This window comes from Epinephelus moara, chromosome 16 (genome assembly GCF_006386435.1).
Source record: "Epinephelus moara isolate mb chromosome 16, YSFRI_EMoa_1.0, whole genome shotgun sequence".
In the NCBI taxonomy this organism is placed as follows: Eukaryota; Metazoa; Chordata; class Actinopteri; order Perciformes; family Serranidae; genus Epinephelus; species Epinephelus moara.
Window position 1 is genome coordinate 28,080,873 of NC_065521.1, and position 25,333 is coordinate 28,106,205.

General features: G+C 44.0%; 1 protein-coding gene across 1 annotated transcript in view; it reads right to left on the reverse strand.

The window, feature by feature from the left end:
• Positions 1-25,333, reverse strand: part of LOC126403112 (ERC protein 2-like) — a 178,675-nt gene that overhangs the window by 143,631 nt on the left and 9,711 nt on the right. The window contains exons 4-6 of the mRNA XM_050065575.1: positions 17,373-17,447; positions 14,910-15,065; positions 10,948-11,115 (exon numbers count right to left, since the gene is read on the reverse strand). Coding sequence (XP_049921532.1) covers positions 10,948-11,115; positions 14,910-15,065; positions 17,373-17,447 — 399 coding nt within the window. The remainder of the gene's footprint in view (positions 1-10,947; positions 11,116-14,909; positions 15,066-17,372; positions 17,448-25,333) is intronic.

The following is a 25,333-nucleotide window of genomic DNA, read 5'->3' on the forward strand; positions in this document are numbered from 1 at the left end:
TGGGTTCTCCTGGTCGCAGAGCACTCTTCTCAGGGTGTGTTCGTTTTTTCATTTATCACTATAAACTCAGTCATGTTGCAGCTAAGATAAAGTCAGTGTTTACTACCTTGCTTTGGTTGCTAAGGTCTTTTGTGCAACGGTCTAGGGATTCCTTAAGTATAAGACCAAGACAAGGAGAAAACCATAAATACTTTAGTGAACTTTTTTTTTTTTTTAATATTTTTTTGGGCATTTTTTTGCCTTTAATGGACAGGACAGTGAGGTGTGAAAGGGGGGAGAGAGAGAGGGGATGACATGCAGCAAAGGGCCACAGGCTGGACTCGAACCCGGGCCGCTGCGGCAACAGCCTTGTACATGGGGCGCCTGCTCTACCACTAAGCCACCGACGCCCCTTATGTGAACATTTTAATGAAACCTTAAGGAGACGACTTAAGGGTGTTTTGTGCAAGCGATTTTATTATGATGAAACCTTAACTAGGACTTTAAGGAAAAGCTTAAGTTAAGGTGTTTTATGCAGCTGGCCCCAGGCTCTTGAAAGGAAGAAATACCTCTAAAGACCTTTTGTATATTAATAAATCATTATGTAAATACATTGACTTTATGGAGAATAAAAACCCAGGTCTTTCACTATTAGCCTGCAGCAAACACTGTGCTCTGTTGTGCCCAAATTTGTGTGCACAATGTTGTCTCTCACTGCTGCTACACAGGTTTTGTAGGACAGAGAGCAGGCTGGCTAATGCATGTACATATAAATCAAATGCCAGACAACCTGCTGGACTCTACAGTAGTCATACTGGGTGCAAACCGTCAAATGGAAGATTTTTACCCACACTCTGAACCCCTCTTTACAGCTATTTAGATGAACAGAAGAAACAAATTAGGCCTGCCTCATTAAAACCCCCTGCTGTAAGTTAAGCCCCTATAGAATGAGTGGGTGATCCTCTGACACCAGACACCTATTATTCTTTATTTTCTGAATTAGGAGCTCCTCAATCCCCAGTGCAGTTTAATTGTTGAGGGAGAAGCAAGCAAATAGGCCTGCCAACACTTGACAGTTTTCATGAGGAGGTGAACATCTGCTGAACTGTGAAGAAATCGTGGTGCGTTTTGTATTCACCTGATACTGATGTTAACACTCCCAAACACCACCGTCATTGTTTCATTTTAAATAAAAGCCAAAAACATAACATAATTGTCCTCAAAAAGGAGAATAAAAGAGGAGGGTCCAGTGTCCCTACTGTATTTCTGCCTCTAGCCGTTCAATCATTCTATTGAGAGACCTATTATTAACAAAGACTGAACTTTCTGTGCGTGGGAGTGAAAACACTTCAACTGTATTCTTGTTGCACTGCATGTTTGTCAGAGGAACTTAGTATGTGTGTGTATAAAATTAGAGGTTAAGTGGTCAGAGCAAAGTAGGGTGACCCTGAGGATAGAGGAGGTCAGAACAAAGAGGGAGTATTGTCTCTGGCTATCTCTATCTGCACCTCACTGCCTACTGGTTAACCAGCTGCTGACTGACGACAGATCAAGCAAAGCCCTAATTACTGTGTTTTTTGTGAAGTTCAAAATGTACAAAAATAGAAGACGTGAAAAAAAACGCAGACAGAGCAAACACACTCACTTCCCAAAGACCTTCAAGGGGGATAAATCATCACGCAAATGAAATTTACCATAGATGTCCTCTGACTTAACGCGTCATTTACAGCGAAGTATGCGACATGCATATTTGCAAGACAGCACTAATGTGCGTGTTTTAATGTGCATACGCACAATGTAGCCGTGTGCACACGCTTGTGTTTGTCGGCTCCTTCGGTCGCGCACATATTTATCTCGTTCCCTGTGTAAACCATTAAATATTTCATCCCCGTTCTGACCCCTATAACTCCACTTTATGGCTTTTCCACATGGCCTCTGAAGAACTCGCGGGGGCTTTATTTTGGACCGCGCCATGTTTGTTCTGGGGGGCTCTGACGCTTTGCTACTCAAACTGCATCCCAAACCGCGCCACCCCAGGAACCCGGGAGCATGGTGTTGGGTCTGAGAATGGTGACCGTGGTCAGTCAAGTTCGGATGAGGTCATATTAAAACTGGTCTGCAAAGGTTCAGACTCATAACAAGAGACAAAGGAACTGTTTTCCATTTGTGTATGCCAACCAACTTACTGCTGTCTTCAGTGTGTACATCAAGTTCTCACCTAAGTTTACCATGTCCATACACTCTTTCCTGCAGTGGTACCAAGACAGGGGGATGAAAACGGATAAGGAGAGGGAGAAGTAGGCGAGAAAATGGGGGGAGAGAAGACAGATGGAAGCAGTGAACATGAGGGAAGAGAAAATAGGGAGCAAAAGGGAATGAGGCAGAAAGAAAGACAGAGAGTGAGAACACAGCAGGGGGAGAGTACTGGGCGGAGTGTAACCAGGTTGAGACCACATCTTTTCTCCGCCTCACTACCTATATGAACCATTAATCAGCAAAGAGAACAAGGAAAGATCAACAAAAATAGTCCAGCAGGGACCACAGCACACCGTACTATCACATCACTCACTGACAAAAGCCCACAGCCTTCTACATCCATCAAGCAACTCTATTCTCTCACTTCTCACTTCCTCCTGTCGCTCCATCTATCCCTGATTCTTTCCCTTGCCCGCTCCAAATTCTTTTTTTTAAATTTTCCTCTTGTTTTCCCTATCCATCACTGTCACTATGGTTGATGTTAGCAAGTCATTTTTGAGTCATTTATATCTTCTTCAAGTCATTACACCTCAACCTCAAAATCAAAACTCAGTGGAGGTCTTCTGGCAGACGCGCTGCAAACGCTGGTGATGAAAGAGAACACAAGATATTTGAGGTCACAGCTCAGAAAGTTAAGCTGAAAGACCACAGACTGCTCTCTGTAAACGCAGACATGTTGCCACATTGCAAAACATACATTAAAGGCATGCTGCTGCTAACACTTGTTGGTGTTCTGTAAGGAGCCAGATATCAAATGCCATATTACTGTGCTATAAATGTCCTTGATTAAGACTTTGATTTAAGCACCCTGATCCTACCTCAGGCCTGGATTTCCCCTGTGTGGGTAAGTGGCCACCTGCAAAATGCTCGCCTCAAGTAATGAACATGTAAATCAAAGCTTATCAACCTTCACTGCATGATAATCTTAGCTAATATCTTCCAAAGACATAAAACAATGATTTGTTGCATCAAAAAAAAATGAAAGTAATAACTGAGATTATGTGACACTCAGGGATTTAGATTTACCACTGAAGAAGACAGCATAAACAGCAATTATAGGACATATAGCTTGTGCTAAAATACACTGCATTAGGGCTGCAACTACTAACTATTTTATAATTGAGTATTGTGTCAATTATTACTTCAAATTATTTGTTATTAATCGGATAAAAAGAAAAAAGCTACATCTTATTATCTCCAGCATTATATATAAAAACACCTTATCCCTTAATTTATCTTCCTGTAAAATGCTTTGTACATATAAAATAAAAACAGTGGGGGTGAGAATCACCAGAGGATCCATGATATGATATGATATGATATTATCACGATACTTAAGTCACAATACAATATTACTGTGATTTAAAATATGTTGCGATGTGCTGAGTATTGCGATAAAATACATTGAAATATATTGCGATTTTTTTTTTCAGCAGCAACATGTATCAAGTGGACTGAAAAAAACAATTGATTATATCGTTCGACTAGGCTTCCTGAAATTTAATTTGTATTTGTAATATTAATAATTTACATAATAAAAAATCAATACTTGGCCCTGTGTGACGATACAATATCGCCATACAAAAATATCTCGATACTATGCTGTATCGATTTTTCCCCCACCCCAAAAAGACAGCAAATGTGTGCTGCACCAAGAGACAAAGAAAAATTAAATCAGATAAATGGACATTGGATGTGCAGCCATGCACCAAGGATAAACGGGAACCGCAACAAATATGTATTTGTCCAGATATTGCTCAAGTTTCTGTTTGTAAAGAAATAAAGGACTCACTTTAGATTAAAATATTCCCAAAACATAATGTTACATTATACTCCTGTGTCTCTCTGACATAAATTCAGCTAATTAGCCTTAGCTTCACCTGCTGTCTCAAATGCATGATTACAGGTTCATTTACCTTCTGTCTGTTTTCTCTTTGTTTTGTGATTTATCAGTGTAGTCAATGTACATTAAATCAAATGCTCACAAGACAAAGGAGACAACGCCATTTCCTGTATTTCTTAATGTGAGCTATACAAATCATGGCATTGGCTAGCTTACAACCCCCACTTCAGAAGACGTACTTCTCATGTCACTGTGGGCAATGTACCCCACAGCACCAACTTACAGAAATGATCATTTTACATAGATTATTTGAAATATTGCAGCATTTTTTTTTTCAATCAGGTAGAATATGATGACTTGCTTAAAGGGATAGTTCATCCCAAAATATATAAAAAAACATATTTTTCCTCTCACCTGTAATGATATTTATCAATCCAGATTGTTTTGGTGTGATTTGCAAATATAATAGAACTAAATGGCACTCGTCTAGCAGTGCTCTAAGCCCCCCACCCCCTAACCCCAAAAAAACATTTTGAAAACTGAACATCAATGTCTCTTTCCAGAAATCATGATCCAGTTACTTAAAGCCCCTACAAGGAACTTTCATTTTGAGTTGATTTTGGCGACCCTGTGGACAAAAGCGGTAGTGTTTTGCCGGAATGAAGCCTACATTTCCCATGAGCTCTAGCACATATTGTCGTAAAGACGCTTACCTGGCTCGCGCATGTGTTTGTTTTGGGGATGAATGAAACAACAAGACGGGAAAACTTTGCCCCCGCTCCTATCGGGGATCCCAGCTCACCTCTGCCGCGCCCCAGCTCCACCTCTCCGGCGTAAGCGCCACCGCCACCGGGGTAAACGCAGCGGTCGGCTGGTAAGGCTGAAGGCCTGTTTGGCGAGCACTTCCACGGCTTCTTGGACTGAGTATGGAGCGGTGCCTCGCCTCTTTATTTCTCGGCACTCGCTGGACCCTGTCGACGCCTGGCTGGTACCTGTCGTCGGCCCGGATGAGGTGTTCCAGCCCCGCGGCCCCTGCTCTCCTCGTCCCCGCTGGCGCGGGGTGAATCTGCGCAACCTGCGGCCTCTGTGTGTGGCTCCCCGGACAGCTAACGCCGTGGACCCGCCGGCTCCTGCCAGGATTGGGCTGGTAAATGCTAGATCGCTAGCGAACAAAACGTTTATCCTGAAGGATTTCCTGACTTCCCGAGGATTGGATTTTCTCTGTGTGACTGAGACGTGGCTGACTGTTGGTGAGTCCAGTGCTTTCACAGAACTTTTACCCGATGATTGCTGGTATTTTAACTCCCCGCGGACGTCGGGTCGAGGAGGAGGAATAGCGACTATTTATAAGAGTCACTATAAATGTAAGCAGCTAGGTAAGATGAAGTGTGCCGTCTGAGTGCCGTAAATCGCTTCGTCCTGGAAGCGACCTGCGGCGGACCCGGAGACAGTTTCCTAAAGTTATGGATATACACTGTATAGAAATAGCTTATCTTCACACCGATGGTCTCATTTGCTGTTGTAGGTCACGCACAGACATCAGCAGAAACGAGAGACTTTTGCATATCCAGTTAAAAGTTCCTTGTAGCGGCTTTAAGATAATCCACAGACCTTGTTGTGAGCAGTTTCATGTAGGAACTATTTTCTTTCTACTGAACTACACCTGCCAACTGTATCACAGAGCAGAAGGAAGAGTGCATCTACCACCAGCTCACCTAGCACCACTGTGCTAGCTAACATTACAGCTCAGCCGAGGAGGACGCCATTAACAACAACTTGCACTGTCACAAGCCTTTCGCCCATGAGTTGGTGCATGCTTCCTTCTTCTTCTTCCTCCCCAAAACCATCTAGATTAATAAATAGCACTACAGACAAGAGGGAAAATATCTATTTTGGATTGTGGGGTGAACTGTACCTGTAACTTGTGTATCTCTGGGGTATATGCATCACTATAGACTTTGCAGGTTAAGCAAATACTAGGGAAGTGTGGAAATAATATTTGTAACTTCAAGATCAGCAACAGCAGAATTTCTAAGATCACGGGAAAATATAAAGATTACGGTATGAATCAGAGGGTCTGTCCTCTTAAAATGAGAACTGTCTCAGAGACCAACACCCTATTTTGTTTTACAGAAAATAACTTTCCAGAGTAATATTCAACCCATGTATAAGTTTAAATCTAACAGCTGAATCGAATAAATAGGCCCGCACATCTTGACTGACTTGACCTGCTTATATATAAAACTACCATTCAAAACTTCTCAAAGTCAAGCACCTGCGAGCCCCTTTACCACTGGGGTTGTGGCCTGTTCCTTTGTGTCTGGCTGGTAAAATATTCAGGAAGGTCTCAGATAGGTTACCTGATCTGTTGGAGTATAGTTACAGCCCTGCATTGTCATGATGGGGGCAGGAATGACACATACTGTATTGAAGGGTTAAGTTTCCACAGACGTGGGCAGCAGACTCACGATGCTCACACACACTCATTATTTTCCACATTTCCCAGTTATCTGGAGCCGTATTCAATCACGCTCATTTAGAAGCTGTCCTTAACTTTGACTGACAAATAAATACACTTCCATTTTCTCATCCCCCTCGCTCACAGTGCCTGCTCTGTTCGCACACTGGTTTCTTCTTAGTCCCATCCTGATGTGAATTGCTCTTAGAGACAAGTGTCTTTGAGATGAAGCTGCTCCTCAGGTCTGGGAGACACCAGGCTGTCTCTGGGGGAGTGGACTACTGTACCAATCACTGTCATTCACGATGAGACCTGCCTGGCACACACACACACACGGGGAGGGGTACGATGGGCCAGTAGTCATGAGCGAAACAAAAAGGAAATCTGGGGCTCTTGAGGAATTTTAAACGAGATGTAGGAAAGCTGAAATAAACTGCTGAAGGGAGATGAAGTAATAATATGAGTGGATGGAAGGAATGAGGTGAGAAGGGAAATCCTGTGAGAATGGCCGCGCTTTCTAGCTGAATTACTGACAGACAGTAGAGGAATGCAGCGCTATGGCTGGCCTCAAGCGCACTCAATAACTTTACTCATCCTCTGGTTTGCCCACTTAGTCCAGGAAACCCAAGCCTTTCCCAAGCGGGGGAAAATGCCACTTCAATAGCAGGGAAAAACAACTCCAGACCGGAGATGAGAGTCCAGCAATCAGCACTGACAGCGTTCGTGTTTTTGTGTGTGTTGTGTGTCTTTGCGTGTGTGACTATGTGTGTGTATTTGCGGTGATCAAGACTGTCGGATCTGATTACAGCCCGCTGCAGTAGCCTGTGAGAAGTGAGAAGAAGACAGAGCACAGTGATGTGTCCAGTGCCCAGTGAGCATTATAGTCAATTATATATAATTCCCTTGACATGCACCCACATGTTAATGCATTAACATACACGAATCTGTGTCATATTTACAGACACAGATACACACACACCACCTGCCCACTCCCAGGCATCTTTTTCATTTCAGCTTTGGCTCAGGAAACTACTATTATAGTCTTCACCAACAAAACTTAAATATTGGTATTGCTAATGGTATAATATTCATGTGTTATTGGCACCTGGTAAGTATGTTGCTTTGGACAAGAGTGTAAACTCTGTTTTTCCCTTTTTGAGGTTTTAATATAAATGTTGACATTAAGGATTAATACTTAAAGGTCCAGTGTGTAGGATTTAGAGGGATGTATTGACAGAAATTGTGTTTTCTTTTGTGCATAATCGCCAGAAAATAAGAATTGTTGTGTTTTCATTACCTTACAATGAGCCAGTTATATCTACATATGAAGCGGGTCCTCTTCCACGGAGTCTGCCATGTTTCTACAGTAGCCCAGAATGGACAAACCAAACACTGACTCTAGATAGGGCCATTTGCGTTTTTAGATCAGTAACCTTAGCTGCAAAATGCCACGAAATCCTACACAACAGACCTTTAAGACATACATTTATAAATCTGAATTTAAAATGTTGGGACTATTTTTAAAAGCAACAGCCATCCTGTCAGCTGTATTAGTGGCTCAATGAATGAGACATTCAACGTCTTAATAATGACGTTATGTCTCATAAGCTTTAGGTTGGTAACCTTTTACGAAACCTGCCTTGCAACAACACACACACACAAAAAAAAAAAAGATGTCCCTCTTCCTCCTTATTGTGCTTTACAACATTTGCAGAATTCACTGCATGTAAATGAAAACAACCAATTGGATTTATGGAGTCTCTAATGCAGCTGTCAATCATGTCAATCACTAAGTGCGTTTCCATTAACCCTAGAAATGCGCAAAACCTAAATATCGCAATAAAAAACTGGTAATGGAGACACCTCCATTTCGAAAAAACTCTCAAATATCGAGAAAAAGTTTTTACGCTCTCATGAGGTCAGACGGTCCATAAAGAAGTATATCGCAAAAGTGTAATGGAAACACTTTTTTCGCAAATATACGTCACCAGACATGACATTGATGAATTTCTCGTTCACGATCCTCTCCCTGAAATCCTTTATCCGTGGTCGCTGCCACACATAAGGACTTTGCCTTTGGAATACCACTCGCTCTCTTCGTCTTCCACTGTAGACTACTGCAACAGCAGCAGTGGCAACCGAGATGATTGTTCCAGCTCGCAAGAGATTTGGAATGTCCATCTTACTTCCGCAAACAAAGTGGAGTCTCGTGGGACGAGATTTTACGAGAATTACGGCTCATACGCAAAACACCTTTTAATGGAAACACCTGCAAGTCACAATTGTACTTTGTCGAAACTTTAGAAATATTACATTTATTTTGCACAAAATTGTAATGGACGCGACTACTGCCTGTAAACTGCAGTCAAACTGTCAAACTCGGCAGCGCTGATCAAATATGAATCAAGATTCTGTTCCTGCACTGCCTATTTTGCCCCTCAAATGATTTCAGAAGGATATTTCACTGTACGGTTTAGCTACCCTGGAAATCCAGAGTTCTCGCGAGAGCACAATTTGAATTTTCTCAACGAGTCACTCTGGCAATCAGTAATGTTGCTCATTACCCATGCCGTTGGAGCCGAGCTGCACCGATCACATCGGTGTATCTGATATAGGCGGGCCAGAGGCTAAACAGATGACGACGGCGCTGCGACGACGAAGTCCGGAATCAGTCAGTAAACATTGCAAGATGGCTATGGATGAACACCAGTTGTTTGAAACGGCTTTGGCCGCTACAATGAACAAGTTAGACTTGGCTTTTTCTCTAAAAGAGGAACAGAAGACAGCGCTCGAATCTTTCTTTGCAAGAAGGACGTTTTTGCTGTTTTACTGACCGGATACGGCAAGAGTCTAATCTACCAGTTAGCTCCGCTTGGGGCCATTTGCATTACTCATAGCCAGACCCTGAATCTTTCTAGATTTGGGTCTGGATTTCCAGGCTACTGTTTAACTGAAAAATGAGAAAGTTTGTGAAATGGCTGCCAAGTTGGAAACTTTGAAATTTAGGAAATTCTGGAAAATTGGAGAGCAAACGCTGCCATTTTACAGCTAAACAGTACACTAAATATGTTTCTGAAAACATTTGAGGTGAGAAATAGGTATTGCAGTGAAGGTATCTTGATACATATTTGATCAGCGCTGCCTAGTTTGACAGTTTGACCACACTTCACGAGCAGTGATTGACATGATTGACAGCTGCTTTAGAGACTCCTCTGCTCCGGTTGTTGTTTTCTAAAAGCCATGGTAGTTTCTAGCAAATGCCATGAGAAGCACTATGAAGAGGAGGAGGAATATGAAATATTTTCACAGACTACAGGTCTCATGTACCACTGTATGGCTGTTTTGACAGTTTCAGCCAATATAACAAAAATGTATTTACTTAAATAAAAATTACCAACTGTAGCTTTAACGTCAGCAAACCTTAACCATTACTGTTACACTGCATCATGGCAAAAAGCTGACCTCAGCTGCACATAAATGGTTCATAAAACATTAGCTAGCTATCAGTGGTGATAGACTGACAACTAAATATTTCCCCCTGACACTAATCTACTGCAACCACCGTGATTTGTCTCACTGAGCTAAGATTGTAGCGGACACTTGATTGACTTAATTGACGGGGAAATCTTTATAAACTGGGGGTGATGCCACAAAGTTACACCTATGACAAAAGGACACGCATGCACACAAAAACACTTCTCTACATGCCACACAAACAGAAACATGTACACACAGAAAACCACCCACTGAAAACCAATTCTTTCAAGTATGATGTATTCTGCTGACTGCGAGGGCCAAAATTCCTTGCACATGTAGGGACAATTAGGCCTAATTTTGGCCCAAATTGCTTCCTGTAATGATGAGTGGACATAGTTAGCAAGCCGTTCTCGACTGCCTAACACAAAGAGATCTAAAGTATCAGTTCCAAGTCTAGAGAGTGATGGAGAAAAATGCTAAATGCTGCCCGCCCTCCAACCCCCCACACACACACCTCCATCTCTCCACATACAACCCGCCTCCATCCCTAACAGCAGTGATAAAATCATTATAGCCATAGCGTTTAGAAACTTCAAAGATGAAGAGGAAAAAGCTGCCAGCTTTCTCCAGCCTTCTGACTGACTGACCCGCCCACATGTACCAGCCCACTGGTGGACTAAAGGAGCCACACACAGAGACATTTTTTTTCCACCCACCTCAATGTCCATTAGAGAAACAAAACGAGAAAGAAACCAAGGCAGAAAAGGCAAGATTGTGTGCACCTGCAGAGGTCGTGATGAACTCTGATATCTCATAAGTATCTGTGTATGCAATTTGGTCATAAAGCTTATTTTTCCAGGAACATGCACATTGATCATCATCACTGTAACTGTGTTGGACAAACAGCTAATTTTCTTTGTGTGTGTGAACTGACCTCTGTCTGAAGTGTGTTGGCCCGTTGCTCCTTGGCGCTGAGCGACTCCTTTAGCACCTCGATGTGTTGTTTGCAGTCTGAGTTCTGATTGGTCAGTGTTTCTAGTTTGGTTTGCAGGGCCTGCATCTCTGCCTCCTTCCTGTTCAGCTCCTGCTTCAGCTGCTCGATCTGACAATCACAGAAACACGAGCACAAATTTGTCACGCAAACCTTTTAGTCATCATTGAGTCAATTGATATACTTGCAGATAACAACAACTTTCAAGGTGAGAAAAAAAGTTTTTATTTCTGAAGCAAACACACACACGCACAAACACAAACTGCACACACACACACCTCCTGCAAAAACACACCGTGTGTCACTGTTGTGTAGTTCTGAATGTGACCAATTTCTCACACTTTGCTCTCTATGAACAGAACTTTCAAAACAAGCAAGAGGCCTAAACATGCTGTTTATTATAGGAGTGGGCAACACAGACAATATTGTGAAAGCTATCATCATTCAAAATTACATTAAAAAATCAATCCAAACTGCTTTAATATCATAAAATCAAATAGCTTTGTAAGAAAAATGTCACATGCTGTGACCCATTTTGGTAAAACTGAACCTTCTGTCATCCATTTAAACATGAAATTGTAAACTATAACATCTACATATGTCATTTGTGACTTGATACATTACTGGAGAGATGATATATTACATTATTGAATTATCACCCAGCCCTACATTATCAGTCCTCACTCAGGGGAGTCCCAGGCCTACTGTCTGCTCTGTGGACCCACCAAGCTCATCAGCCAAAGAGTGAGAATGCATGCAAGCAACAAGAGTTATGGGGGAGCAATATTACACTCACATAGCTGACAGATTACAGATAGTTTTAAGGAAGGCTATACAGAACAGGACAGAAATCCACAAAGGAAATCAAATGCATTAACAGAGGGAGGTTTCTGTGCTGAAGCCTAGCTATGTGCATAAGATTGTCATCTGTCTTCTAGTGCCAAAAATGCACAAAGCTGATTTGAGGAGAGATTTCTCTAATTGTGTGAGCAGGGTTCACCTCATAATAGACCAGAGCTTGGCCAATCAACCCTTACTCATAAAAAAAAAAGAGCCAGAGAAAGCAGGGAAAATGGGGGGCTGAATAATCAGAGACAGGAGTCAAAAGGTGAGGTGGAGTCAAAAAGGGACTCTGTGAGGTGAGACTGTGTATAAAGATGGACAACATGTCTCCACTTCCTCCCACTGTACATGAATAAAGCCAAAATATCCGGATACAAGCACTGCCATCTCACGATTTTGGAGCCAGAGTTGGTCGGGAAGTCGTGCTGGGGTATGTTCACAACCATACACCAATCCGACCAATTGTAAGCAGCGCAATTGATCGTGAGAATAACACCTGATACACAGCTGTCAATCATGACATCAACTTTTTAAAGCATCAAATAACTAATTAAAACCACCAGAAATATTAAAACTTTAACAAACATCTTGATAAGAACTACCTCAAATGACAGAAACCACTTTTGGTAAAATTATATCAAGCGATCTCTCAGGCGGGGGAGTTCAGGTATCTCGGGGTCTTGTTCAGGAGTGAGGGTAGAAGCGAGCGTGAGATGGAAGTGGCGGTTTGGTGTGGCTTCTGCAGTGATGCCGGCGCTGCGCCTGATTGTCGTGGTGACGAGGGAGGTGAGCCTGAAGATGAGGCTTTCGATTTACTGGTCCATCTACGTCCCAACCCTCACCTATGGTCATGAGCTCTGGGTAGTGACCGAAAGAATAAGGTCGCGGATACAAGCGGCCAAAATAAGTTTCCTCCGTGGGGTGGCTGGGCTCAGCCGAAGAGATAGGCTGAGGAGCTCGGACATCCGGGGGGAGCTCGGAGTAGAGCCGCTGTTGCTTTGTGTCGAAAGGGGTCAGTTGAGGTGGTTCGGGCATCTGATCAGGATGCCTCCCGCTGGTGGTGTTTCAGGCACGTCCCACTGGTAGGAGGCCACGGGGCAGACCCAGAACACACTGGAGGGATTATATATCTCATCTGGCCTTGGAACACCTTGGGGTGACACTGAAGGAGCTAGAAAGCGTTGCTGGGGAGAGGGACGTCTGGGGTGCTTTGTTTGGCCCGCTGCCCTTGTGACCCCGCCCCGTATAAGCGGATGAAAATGGATGGATGGATATATGAGGTGTACTTTGCGTTTTTAGTTTGGCCCATATTCCATTTGCTAACATGGAGGGGGCAGAGTTTATGACCTATACTGCAGCCAGCCACCAGGGGGCTCCAGATGTCTTGGCTCCACTTCTGGGGAGCTTTCATGATGTCCATCTTTGGCTACAGTCTTTGGGTAAGACTGGTGAGAGGAGACGAAGACAGAGACAACAGGAAGTAGGAAAATATGTAGGGAGTGGACTGAAAATAATATGATAAAGTGATAGAGTAATTATAGATAAAGAAGGAAATAGAATATCAGTTCGAATGACATAAACAATCAGACAGGCTAATAAATGGAGTACTTCTGCTTGCTCTGTGATCCAGGGCTGCTGGGTGGGGAGAAGGACGGTGGGAGCAGTTCTGGTGGAAGACACACATGGTGACAAGGCCTGCTCCTACATGGACACAAAGACAAGAAGACAGCAAGCCACTAAACTACGGCCCACAGCCAGATGGGACACTGTCTAGGTTTCCCAGCTGGCTGCATGCTCCTCCACACTCCTCCACACACTGCACTCCTCAGCCTTACCACTGAGGCTTCACACTGTTACAGTTGGTGAAGCTCTGTTAGAAATGATTGTCTAGATAAATACATTGACCTCTGCTTTAATGCTCACTTATCATACTTGAACAGATTTTCACGTTCTCAAAAGCCAATTTCTAGGGATCGTGTAAATCAAAGCCCACGGAGGAAACCAGAGAAGACAGGGATGCTGTCTCCTCCGGTTTCCCTTATCACAGTTTCGCCTCAACACCAGTCGCCACCACCGCTGAAAGACCAGGACCCTACACACTTCAAGGATATAGAATGAATCTGTGCATTTCCACGGTTTCTCTCTGCGTTACACAGAAAGATGAGCCATGGGAGAGCGAGCCAGGGCCATAACTGTGATGTATATCATCCCAGGTCAGTATGGGTGAGGAGAGAGCTCTTTCCTCTGTCGTTGTAAGCTCACATCCATCTGTCAGGGCCCCATTCATAAAAACATCTCTTTTATGATTGCATCAGGAACTTCCCCGATGCAATGACAAATGGGCTCTACAAAGAGCACCATTAATGAACAAAAGAGGAACATTTTCACATGGAGCGCTACTCATGGGCCTCAGCCATCATGGACACTTGGCTAGAAACACAGTGAAACTTGAACTACGTTTTTTTGTATGGCTCCTGGAGATACGTTCATGTGCCTATCCAAATGTGTGTGTAACAGTCTGGGCACTGCTATGTGCTTATGAATATACAGCCTGGAATAGAGAAATCTTAGTCAGGCCTTCTTAAAGTTCTTCCTGCCAGCTGAAGGTAGGACAGCAAACGGATACGGTGCACTGTAAGCTGATAGGGCCTGAGTTTGCTCCCTCAGAACAGTCAGCCGTCACAGATAGGAGAGCAGCAGAATCCTGGGTAATCACACAAGTAAGATAGGTAAGGAGCACAAGCCTTTCATGGGAAATAAGGACGAAACAGGAAACCTCACTCTAAATATGAAATAACAGATACATTTATGAGTGTAGGAGTTCTTGGTATCCATGCAACACGGGAGGCTAAAAGACTCGATAAAGCAGCCAAAAGACACAACATTCTGTAACATGCAGTTTGGCATCAAGATTTCACCACGCTGATGCTCGCTTATCCGTGAGCATGCAACGCCGACATGCAACATGCACATAACAGGATCTCAAGCATTCGTAAGGCAAACATGCATCGCGCAGTCGTGCAGTGTGAAGTCGTCTCAGGTGGCGTGCAGAGACATTCTACCTTAGTCTTCATGAATTTAGAATGGCTCTTGTAGACCTCCACCTGCTTGAGCTCATCCTGCCTGTCGTCGGGGTGCAGCAGGCCGCTGGTCTTTAACATCTGGACCTCATCCTCTAAGTCTCTGATGTTCCTCTCCAGTGAAGAGATCTTGGTGTCCTGCACCAGCAACAGCAGGCGGGCAAAAAGTCAGCAAAGATCTCGCTTTGGATATTAGGCTCTGGACTTTAATAAAGGCTTAACTATCTCACATGTTTATGATCTATCTATCAACTGATCCCCCCTAAAGCAGCCATCACAGAGACGGGACAGACACAATATCATTTAAAAAAAAAAAAGGAAGACATTCATACTGCTGCACTTTTTGTGCACATGAAAGGTAACAGAAATAGCTGTGTAAAGAATGTAAAAGAGAGCTAACCCTGGCTGCTATTTTACCTCTGCACAGCTTGCCAATCACGGCTTGAGGTAAGTGAATGTCGGATTGTTGGTTTTGTCAGACACAGCCTGGATCACACTCAGTGCTTGGCTAAAGCACCACTAACAGCGATTCAGCATATTTACAAAAGACCTCGCAGCATCCTGTATCTGGATCGTAACCTATTAATGGGAACCCTCTTTCCAACTACAATGTCTAGTAAAGGGTAAACCTCAAGGCAGTTATGTGGAGCCAAGATGTTTTCCTTTGCAGTATCTATGAGGGAATGGAAGGGTCTGTCATGGACAGGTCCCGAGGTTGTTATGCCGCATGGGTTCAGACATACGTTAAATGCTAAACCTTGGAAGAGAAGAGAAAGGTAATTGAATAAATGGAAGCAGACTGCATGATGCCATCAGCACAAACCACAGGCAACATGTATGCATCTGACCTCTATTACATCCTCTGACATCAGCCCTGCCTATAGCACACCGTGCTCCATGTATCATCCTAAAAATACAAACACACGTAGACTAGGCGATGCATAAAGGTACACATAACACACACACACACACACACAAGGAGTGTATGCAAGGACATAGACTGTTAATGAAAACCCAGAACAAAGTCAAGATGGGGCATTCAGGCATCTAGGGGAATCCCTCCACACAAAACAAAAACGCCCACACACAGACCATGCTACTCAATCATTTCCATTGCTTCATGTTGATTTCTGTTCTGTAAGCTGTGCTCGATCTTTAATAACTGATTGCTATCTGTTTCTGCTCCAGAGCACAGAGAAAAAGAACATCACCCAGGGGAAGAGAAACAAGGCAAACCCAAAGAAAATACAGAGGGTAAGATCAGAAACAACAGTCAGTACAATAGGAATACATGTAAGAAAAGCTGGGCCTCAAAACCGCCGAAACACGAACCACTGTACATGACCGTGCAGCATTCCAACCTCAGAAGAATTTATGATAGGGATAGAGGAAAACACAAATTTGTAGCCTATGTTGATTTGAAGTATTAAGAGGTGAGCACTCATTACTGTACCTGCCAGATAACGTCAGGATCAAAACAGAAAGGGGGGTTGGTGTTCTGTAATCACAAAACAGAAACATAAACCACTCAGAAAAAGCGACAGCACAAACTGGAGCAAACACATAGGACGAAGGACATACTGCATTTCACATCAATACTCAACAACGTAGACTGAGGACAGCTTTAAAAAGCCACAACACAGGGAAAAGAAATATGTCCTCCTTGTTATCAAAATCACCAAAGCAAGACTGTTACAGTATCTTTCTCTCTCTTCGCCCCCGTCATATGTCGAATCCTTCTTGCAATGTTTGTTTTGCATTTCTAATTAATGCAGTCAGAACTCACTTGGCCTCTCTCATGCATTTATAACAGTGTGGGCATCCCAGCACATGTGCAGTCTGTTAATAGGCAGACAAATCACAAAGTATGTGTGAAAAATAACTGTGGTTTTGCTGTAAAGGAACCACTTTTAGAACAAGCGCTCGCCATATGAACACTAACTATGTGTGTGCGGGGGTGTGCATGCAGACACATGTGGAGTCAACTGCATTTTTCACAGCTCTAACGACTTCAAAGGGCTAAGATGAGAGTGAAAGCTTCCATATGTGACATTTGAAACAAATTGAATAAGTGCTTGACTCTGCATGGGCCAATAATGGCCTTTACTTGGGCATGGCCGCCGTACAGACACAAGGCAACAATAAGACGATGTCTTTAAGATTGTTTGTGCATGTATGCTTGTATCTGCATTTACAAGGCGAGCCAGGTCCTCCACTACTGCTCACATTACAGCAGTGCGTATCAATAATTAAAGCTTTGTTGGTATGAAGCTGATATCAGACGAAACCAGACAACTGAGGAGCAAACTACACTGCTCGAACTAGATCACAACATCATATAACAACACCTACAACAGTTTAACCTCGCTGGTGCCATACACACTCCCCATGTAGCCCATTATTACTTCAAATTTTGCCTGCTCTTGTTGCCACTGTAAGTCCTACCTTCATATCAATGACAGTCTGCAGAGCTCTGGTCTTGGCCGGATCAGCTTGGAGCTGGTTTCTGCGATGGAGCTCCTGGGGAGGGACCCGGTAAAAATAAGCCTGGCGGCTCATCATCTTTAGCACTTTCTAACACCCACAGCTACAGAGCCGCTTAAAAAGACACACTGATCAGTTTGACCAGTTCCAGTCTCTATCGCTCTTAAACCATTGCTGTTATCCTCTACCGCACGTCCTTAAAAATTCTGGTTTTGCAACGAAAACAAACCAACAACTTTTCCTATGATCTTCGAGCTGGTGCTCTCCCGAGGACTTGTTTCCGTCTCTAACAGCAGGTGTCGATATGCTCTCTGCTTTCTCTCTTTCTCTGTCTTTCTGTCTCCGTTCGTTAGCAGGAAGGAGACGCACTCTGCAATAAGCATATGAATCTGTCTCTATCACCCTTTCAGTCTCTGTCTTTCTTTTTATAATCTCTGACTTGTTATCTGTCTCTCTCGCAGATGTCTCTGGCAGGCTAAAGCTCTTGCTTAGCAACACTTTCTACCAGCACATGCGCTACACTTCTTCTATCAATAATTAATGGTAGCGCTGGCCTACAACTATGCCCACACACGAACACACGTATTCAAGATAATGGGCACACACACACACACACAAATACAAGTTAAACACACTTGTTGAGCAGTTTGGGGAAAAAACTACCCTGGAATAAAATGAAAGTGTTTCCATCTCATGGTTGTATTTTGTTGTTCTATTTTACATGTCTGCCCTGCTCATGTGGGTAAATGGGGTGGACAAAATATTAGAAACACCTTAAAATAATACATTAATATATACAGCGGGAGAGGTCAGTGCAGTCTCAAATGTGTTTGGGGAGAGAGTTCTAGAGGGAGGGGCAGCTATTGAGAAGGCTCTGTCATCCCAGGTCTGGTGCTTGGTCCTGAGTGGTGGATTCAGGAGGTTGGCATCAGAGGGGCGAAGGATGCAGGAAGGAGTGTGGCAGTGGAGCAGGTCAGTGAGATAGGAGGGGGCCTGGTTATGGAGGGCTTTGTAAGTGAGGAGAAAGACTTTGAATTGGATGCATTGTGGGACAGGGAGCCAGTGGAGGCTCTGAAGGACGGGGGTGATGTGATCGCGGGAGCAGGAATGGGTGAGCAGCTGGGCAGCAGAGTTCTGGATGTATTGGAGTTTATTTAGGACTTTGGACAGTGGTTAATTCTGGATGTGATGAAGGCATGGATGAGAGTTTCAGCAGCAGTGGGGGAGAGTGATGGGCGGAGACGAGCTGTGTTTTTAAGGTGGAAGAAGGCAGCACCGGTGATTTTACTTTTGTGTTTTTCGAAGGAGAGGTTGTTACTCTGAGGTTGTGGAGGGGAATGCAGAAGCAGAAGTTGAGTAGTTAAAGCACGGTGGTCCGACCTATCTCACATTTCTGTTGTGCTTATTTTATGTACTGTGTTGCTTTGCTAACATCTTTGACAAACCAAATGTACCCGCATGGAAGAAAAAGGAGAAGAAGATATACTTTATCAATCCCCTAGGATAATTACATTTTACTCTGTTGTCATAACACACAGGCCTGAAACACACACATGCACAAGCAGGACCTATACATGCATTAAAGGAGAGATGTCAGAGCGAGGGGGTTGCCCATGGACAGGCGTCTCAAGCAGTTGGGGGTTCGGTGCACCTCAGTAGTGCCCAGGAAGCCAACTGTCACCTCTCCAGCAACCAGTCCACACTCAATATTTGTTCCAGACAGTGACTTAAACTAGTGATCCTACAGTTCCCAACCCAGGTCTCTATGGACCGAGCTACTGCCGAAGTTAAACAATGTACTGCTGTGGACGAAGGCTGCAAACATTTTTAGCCACCTAAAAAATCAGTATCAGTGTAAGTGTACGCTATATCACTTTACTTTACACACTTACCAATCGAGACAGCTGTATACTTGCAACTCCAATGTTCCATTAAGTTAAATTACTGTTTTTGTCAATGGAGTCTGGTGGCTAAGATGTAACGGTACCAGTTGCCCGTCGGAAGAGGCTGTCTAATGGCAAGGTAAAGGTAAAAATATATTAAATACAGCCTATACTTAAACTTAAACCAACCATCTGAGGCAGCATTTGCTCAGCACCATTTGAGTTTATGTACACGACGCCAAGATTTTCTACCCGGAAGTTATTGTAAACAAACACTGTGTTTCGGTTTGTAGACCCGTTTCACTGGAGCAGCATTGCTAGGTAACAGCTTGGATTCATGTCTACTTCCTGTCAGCTAAACATTCCAACAGGAAATACAAAGAGGCCCATTTGAATGTTTATCTTGTCAAGTTTGAAGCAGTCTACAGCTGAGAGCAATGTTCTGTTTGTCACAAACACCCTCTTCACACCCACATAGCCACACACACGTTCACACACCCAGAAGCCGCCCTGCACAACCACCGTCTGATCTGCTGGCCACCAAGTGGCTCCGCCAGAGAAGTTGGGGGTTAGGGGCACCTCAGTTGTGGTAATTCGGGAGTGGCCCTTGCTCAAAGGCATCTCAGTGGTGGCAAATGCTGCTCTTTCAATCCCCACCCAGATTTATCTTTATTGAACCGCAGGCTTGTGACCCGCATGCTCGTCAAAGCTTTGGGCCACCACTTCCAGCTTCACAGAGGAATCGCTGCATGACCATTGCATTGGTTTATATAATGCAGTATCTCTATGGAAAATGACAAGGTTGAGTGGCACTGAAAAATGAGGAATGCTGCCTCTCTCGCCAGTGGGACAGATACACAAACCGAAGGTACAGATGGATTAAAGGACAGAGAGACTGCAATACATCAAAGCCAAAATTGGAAAAATAACAGACAGTCAGTGGGTAAAGGAAAGCCACTAAATCAGACAGAAACCACATGGACATGGGGCATTCACATTAAGGCAGCTCATCAGTCAGTCAACGGACATAAAAGGACTTTGGAAAAGCATGAATAGACACACAGGGAGAGGCAACAGGTCCCCATGATTTCCTGTTGCTCCCATTCTTCCCAGTTCTCCCAGTGAGTTGAAATAAGAGGAGACAAGGACTTTATCCTCTTGTCCATGTCAGTTGTGGATAAGGAGGGATTACTGCTGTCAGAGCATGCCTCCCACAGACTGGTATGTCCACTGCCACAATACTAATCTCCTACTGACCATATGTGTATTAATGTGTCACTGTGAGTGTGTGTTTTTGTCTCCCTGTTCACGTTTAAGTCCCGTGGAAAGAGTGTCTCTATTAACTGCTTATCAACAACTGTTAGAGTACAGTTAGAGTACAATAGGGGAAATTAAGTCATGCAAGAGAGCATGTCATCAAAGACCATCTTCTCTGCTCCACATGTGTCAGAGGACCGAGCATATGGAATGAATAGGATCAAACGTAACACTATAGCAATAAGTGCCGGCATCCTGAATGAAGGATACGGTCAAAAGGTTCATTTCTAGCCCGAAGGCAATGGTGTCATATATGCCATGCACAGACTAGAACATGCACAGATTTCACACACACACACACACACACACACACATTCATCAATCACATTCCCATCCCTTCTCCATCAGTGAGAGAAAAAGGAAACACATTTGCTCGCCACAAATGTGAAAATGTGTCCGTCTATCAGCTCAGTGGCTTGAAAGAGAGGTTTTAAAAAGACAAAGGGAAAATCAGAGGGAAAGCCTTACCGAGAAACAGGGAGGGGGGTGAGGAGAAGGTTCGAGGGGTGTAATTTTGTCCCGATAAACTTTTCCGCTCAAACATTCAGGGAGGTCAACAGAGCGTGGCGAGTATGTGGTGCCCGGGGTGTGGTGGGGAAAAGGGAGCACTGAGTGTGTGTGTGTGTGTGTGTGTTAGTGTGTGTGTGTGTTTGCTGATGGCATTTACAGTGGTCTTCTTATGTTAGCCGAGAGGGGTTTCATTAGCGGAGGCTGAAAGAAGCCAATCAAGAATGGAGCCCTGAAAAAGCCCCGCCCGGCACTGGCTTTTCACCGATTAACCAAACCACAACAGATAGCGTATCAGCCCGGGGAGAAAGAAAGAAAGAAAGAGAGAGTGGGAGATGTTGACTGATAGACAAACACACACACACAGGCAGAAAAGCAGATGGGGAAGAAGAGAGCTGATAGGCTGGTGGCACGAGAAAGTGAGCGAGACGAAAAAGCAGGAAGGAGATGACAAACGAGACGCATTCGCTGACATGAGCTTCCACTTCTCCTCAACATGCTGGCATTAGAAAGCTTAATTTCTGAAGTTTCATCAGTGTTTGAGAGAGGACGCAGGGGCAGACAGAGAGGACCTGCCAAAAACAGCAGCAGGACTTCTGAAGCCAGTCGTACTATAGAAAAAAGGAGGGGAGCCGTGAGGGCAGAGCACTTATGGCTCCCCTGTTTGCAACGCTACATGCTGAGTAATACTGATCCAATACTGAGATGTCTTCATATACAGAAGGGGGCTCTAACTCTATCCAGAGCCCCTAAGGACCATGTGAAATCCGCAGTAAGATCTGTATGAAAGTAGATATGCCATCTCTGAGTAAAAATCTCACAGTGAGTGTGCATGTGTGCGTGCACGCTCTTGGCAGCAGGTCAGAGCTGGGCAGGAACAGACCAGTGGTGCGGCTGTTATTATTGGGTCTACAGGGACCTGGCGGCTGGGGAGAGCCGATTAGGCCCAGATTTATGCCTCACAGCGTGTGTGTGTGTGTGTGTGTGTGTACCATTACACATAACTTGGGCTCACAGTTAGTGCATGTATCCAGCACACTAGTTAATTCTGATAGAACACTGCCACTTTGTGGACATTGCTAGAACTGCTTATTTTATCAGTAAATATCACAGAGAAAGAGAAGGGGTTTGAAAAGAAGAACTCAAGCATACTTTTTAATTGCGACTTTCACATTGTTCTAACAGATAATGGTGATGTTGACCCGTGTAATCATTTTATCTCAAGAGCCAGGTGCATAGGCTGACATACTGGAGACGTGCCAGTGTCTGCGCAGCTAAGAAAGTCCGACAGCTGACGAGAGAACACGAAACACAAGCAAGAGAGCACAGCTACGCACAACATCTCCGGCTGACAACACATGCCAGCAGGTAAAGAAGTGATGGAGTTCCTTTTCAGTCCAGCAAAGAATACCAGGAAAGCCCCCATGTCAGCCCTCAGCCACGCCATGTTTGCAGGATAAATAACAGCAGAGGTGAACTGAAAGTGGAGGCATTTATTATCCCAGCTCAAGCTAAACTGGGTCATTTAAAGGAGAGTAATGGGTGCGGTAATGAAAGGCAGTTGGGCTGGTTTCCTCTGGAGCTAATCAAAAGAGCTACGAGGAGTGCCCCCCTAATAGAAGCAATTGCTACGCTACCATCACCAGCGTGCCTTCACACACCGTGACAAGCGCAAGTGTAGGGCTAAATGATGTTTATGTGTCAAAGTGGTACTCTGACACACAAACAAAGGCAAGAGGCGGCTTCTACAATTAAATGACAGAAATCCTTCAATGAATCTGTATTCAGCCCAACCTTTAACACTCACATTCTGCACCAACCACATCACACTGTCGTACCCTTTTTTTAATACCGAAATAAGCGGTTGTATATGATTGAAAGCAGGTTTTTGTGCTTTTTAAACACGGGGAAATTTACTGCTGTGCCATGTTCAATGTCAAAGGCAAGCCAGAAAACTGATCAGTAAACAGTAGAAAGCATCATGGAGGCCAGTGAAAATGTAACGGTAATTCTCTTACTTCTACAGTCTGTCTCTCAAACATGGTGCAGACTTCATTTTGAAAACTGTCTGAGCGCTGCATGGATGATGACGGAGAGTATTTTGTTGTGGCCTGTCACTGCATCGTGCCGGCAAAGGCGCTAAAGTTAGTGGGTCCACCCGGGTGTCATATTTCCATCACAGTTGATCGGAGCCTTTTGGAACTGGAGCCGATACATCTGTGACTACTGAAAAGTCACTTGTCCCCGGAGTGAATGCCAATTGAAGCCTTTTCCATTACCAAGTGTTGGTGGGGTTTTTTGTGCAGTGGAAAAGGGGCTTCAGACAACTTGTGTATGTATATGTAAATGTTTAATTTTTAAGTGTCTGACATAGTTAAAAAATACATAAATAAAAATATATACATGTTTACTGTCTAAAAACTGTTCCGATTGTTATAATTCACTACTGGAGAAACTAACATTGTTTGCACTACAGTTCAATGTGTAGAAGTTCAGTCGGTAGGAACATTTTTAATTTATAATATATTTGTTACACATAAAACAACTTTGTCAGTGAAACTTGACTATGCATTTTGATCTATTAGTGCTCAATATATTGAATATGTTTCCCTAATCCTCATTACAATACAATGATTTTTGCGACAGGCCTATTATCACTTTTAAACATTTAAAATATTTTATTTCACTCATGTGATGGACCATGCACAGTGTTAAACCTTGTCAAATCTTACAATCATTCATTGGTTTATTTTCCGTAACTGCTTATCCTGTTTGGGGTCACGAGGGGGGGGGGTCACGAGAGGCGGGGTACACCCTGGACAGGTCGCCAGACTATCAAAGGCCCGACACCATTCACATTCAGAGTCACCAGTTAACCTAACTTGCATGTGTTTGGACTGTGGGAGGAAGCCGGAGCAGCCAGAAAAACCCACGCTGACACGGGGAGAACATGCAAACTCTGCACAGAAGGGCTCCCCCACCTCAGGGTTCGAGCCAGGAACCCTCTTGCTGTGAAGCGACAATGCTAAGCACTGCACCACTGTTCCACACACAATAACCACAATATACACAATAACAATACAACTATAAGTATCAATTTAAATAGCTCTGCAGCACATGAACATTGAGTTTAGTATTATCTACCTAAGAGTTTGTTTCACTCTAAACCAGGCTTTTAGATTGGCTCGAAACTAAAAAAATTACTGTTTCATTTAAGCTGCAGTCAGTTCAACACTCACTTCAGCTCCGTCACCCCATCTCAACCTCAGGAGAGAGGAGGCCAGAGGGAGGCGAGGGGAAAAAAAGAAAGAACAACAATCACCTCTATTTTTCCAATCAGGGCGGTCGGAGTGTTTTCCCTCATTAATCATACATTAATATTCAGACAAACACAGCATGTTTTTCTACCTTAGAAAAACACTCCTTCCTCCCATCTCTCCCTCTCACCTCTCAGACCAATTCACCCCCACCTCCTTCATCACACCCACAGTGTGTGTTAAGCTGTCAAGCAGTTATAAATAGCACAGCACACAGAGTGTGTGTGAACAGGTACTCACCTCTTACACACACAGCATGGTCAGGTCCCTTACGCACAGTCAGACACACATGCACAAGTACACACATGCACAGCAGCGTTTGCGTTAGCATGGGCTGAAACACCCACACTCCCCTCTGACGGAATCATCACAGTGACCAAACACCCGGCACGGGCGGATATCCCATCAGCCACCGGCAGCCCGGTGAGGGAGTGTCCTCAGTTGGAATGCTAAGCCGACAGGCCCCAGATGTGCACGCATGCTCACATACACACACACACACACACACACACACACACAAATACACACATGCAATCATTCCGACTGGGCACGGCAGACATAGAGGCAGACAAACAACATAGACAGAAAAACAAGAACATCGTGGCACAAACAATAGCAGAGGCACGCACAGACAAGCAACACACACACACACAAACACACACACACCGACAGAGAGGTAGAGAAATTAAAGGCTAAGAAGATTTAGGAGTTAAAAATAAACAAGGCAGGAGTGAGGAGCGCAGAGCAGCCTACTGCGAGCCTTCCTGGCAGAGGATACAGACACACCTGTGCTACACCACCGCTCAGCAGAGGGCTGGAGCTTTTAATTCCTCACAGAAAAAACACATGAGTCTCTGAGGTAGACAGAAAACACAAGGTGAGGTATGAGCATGCAACA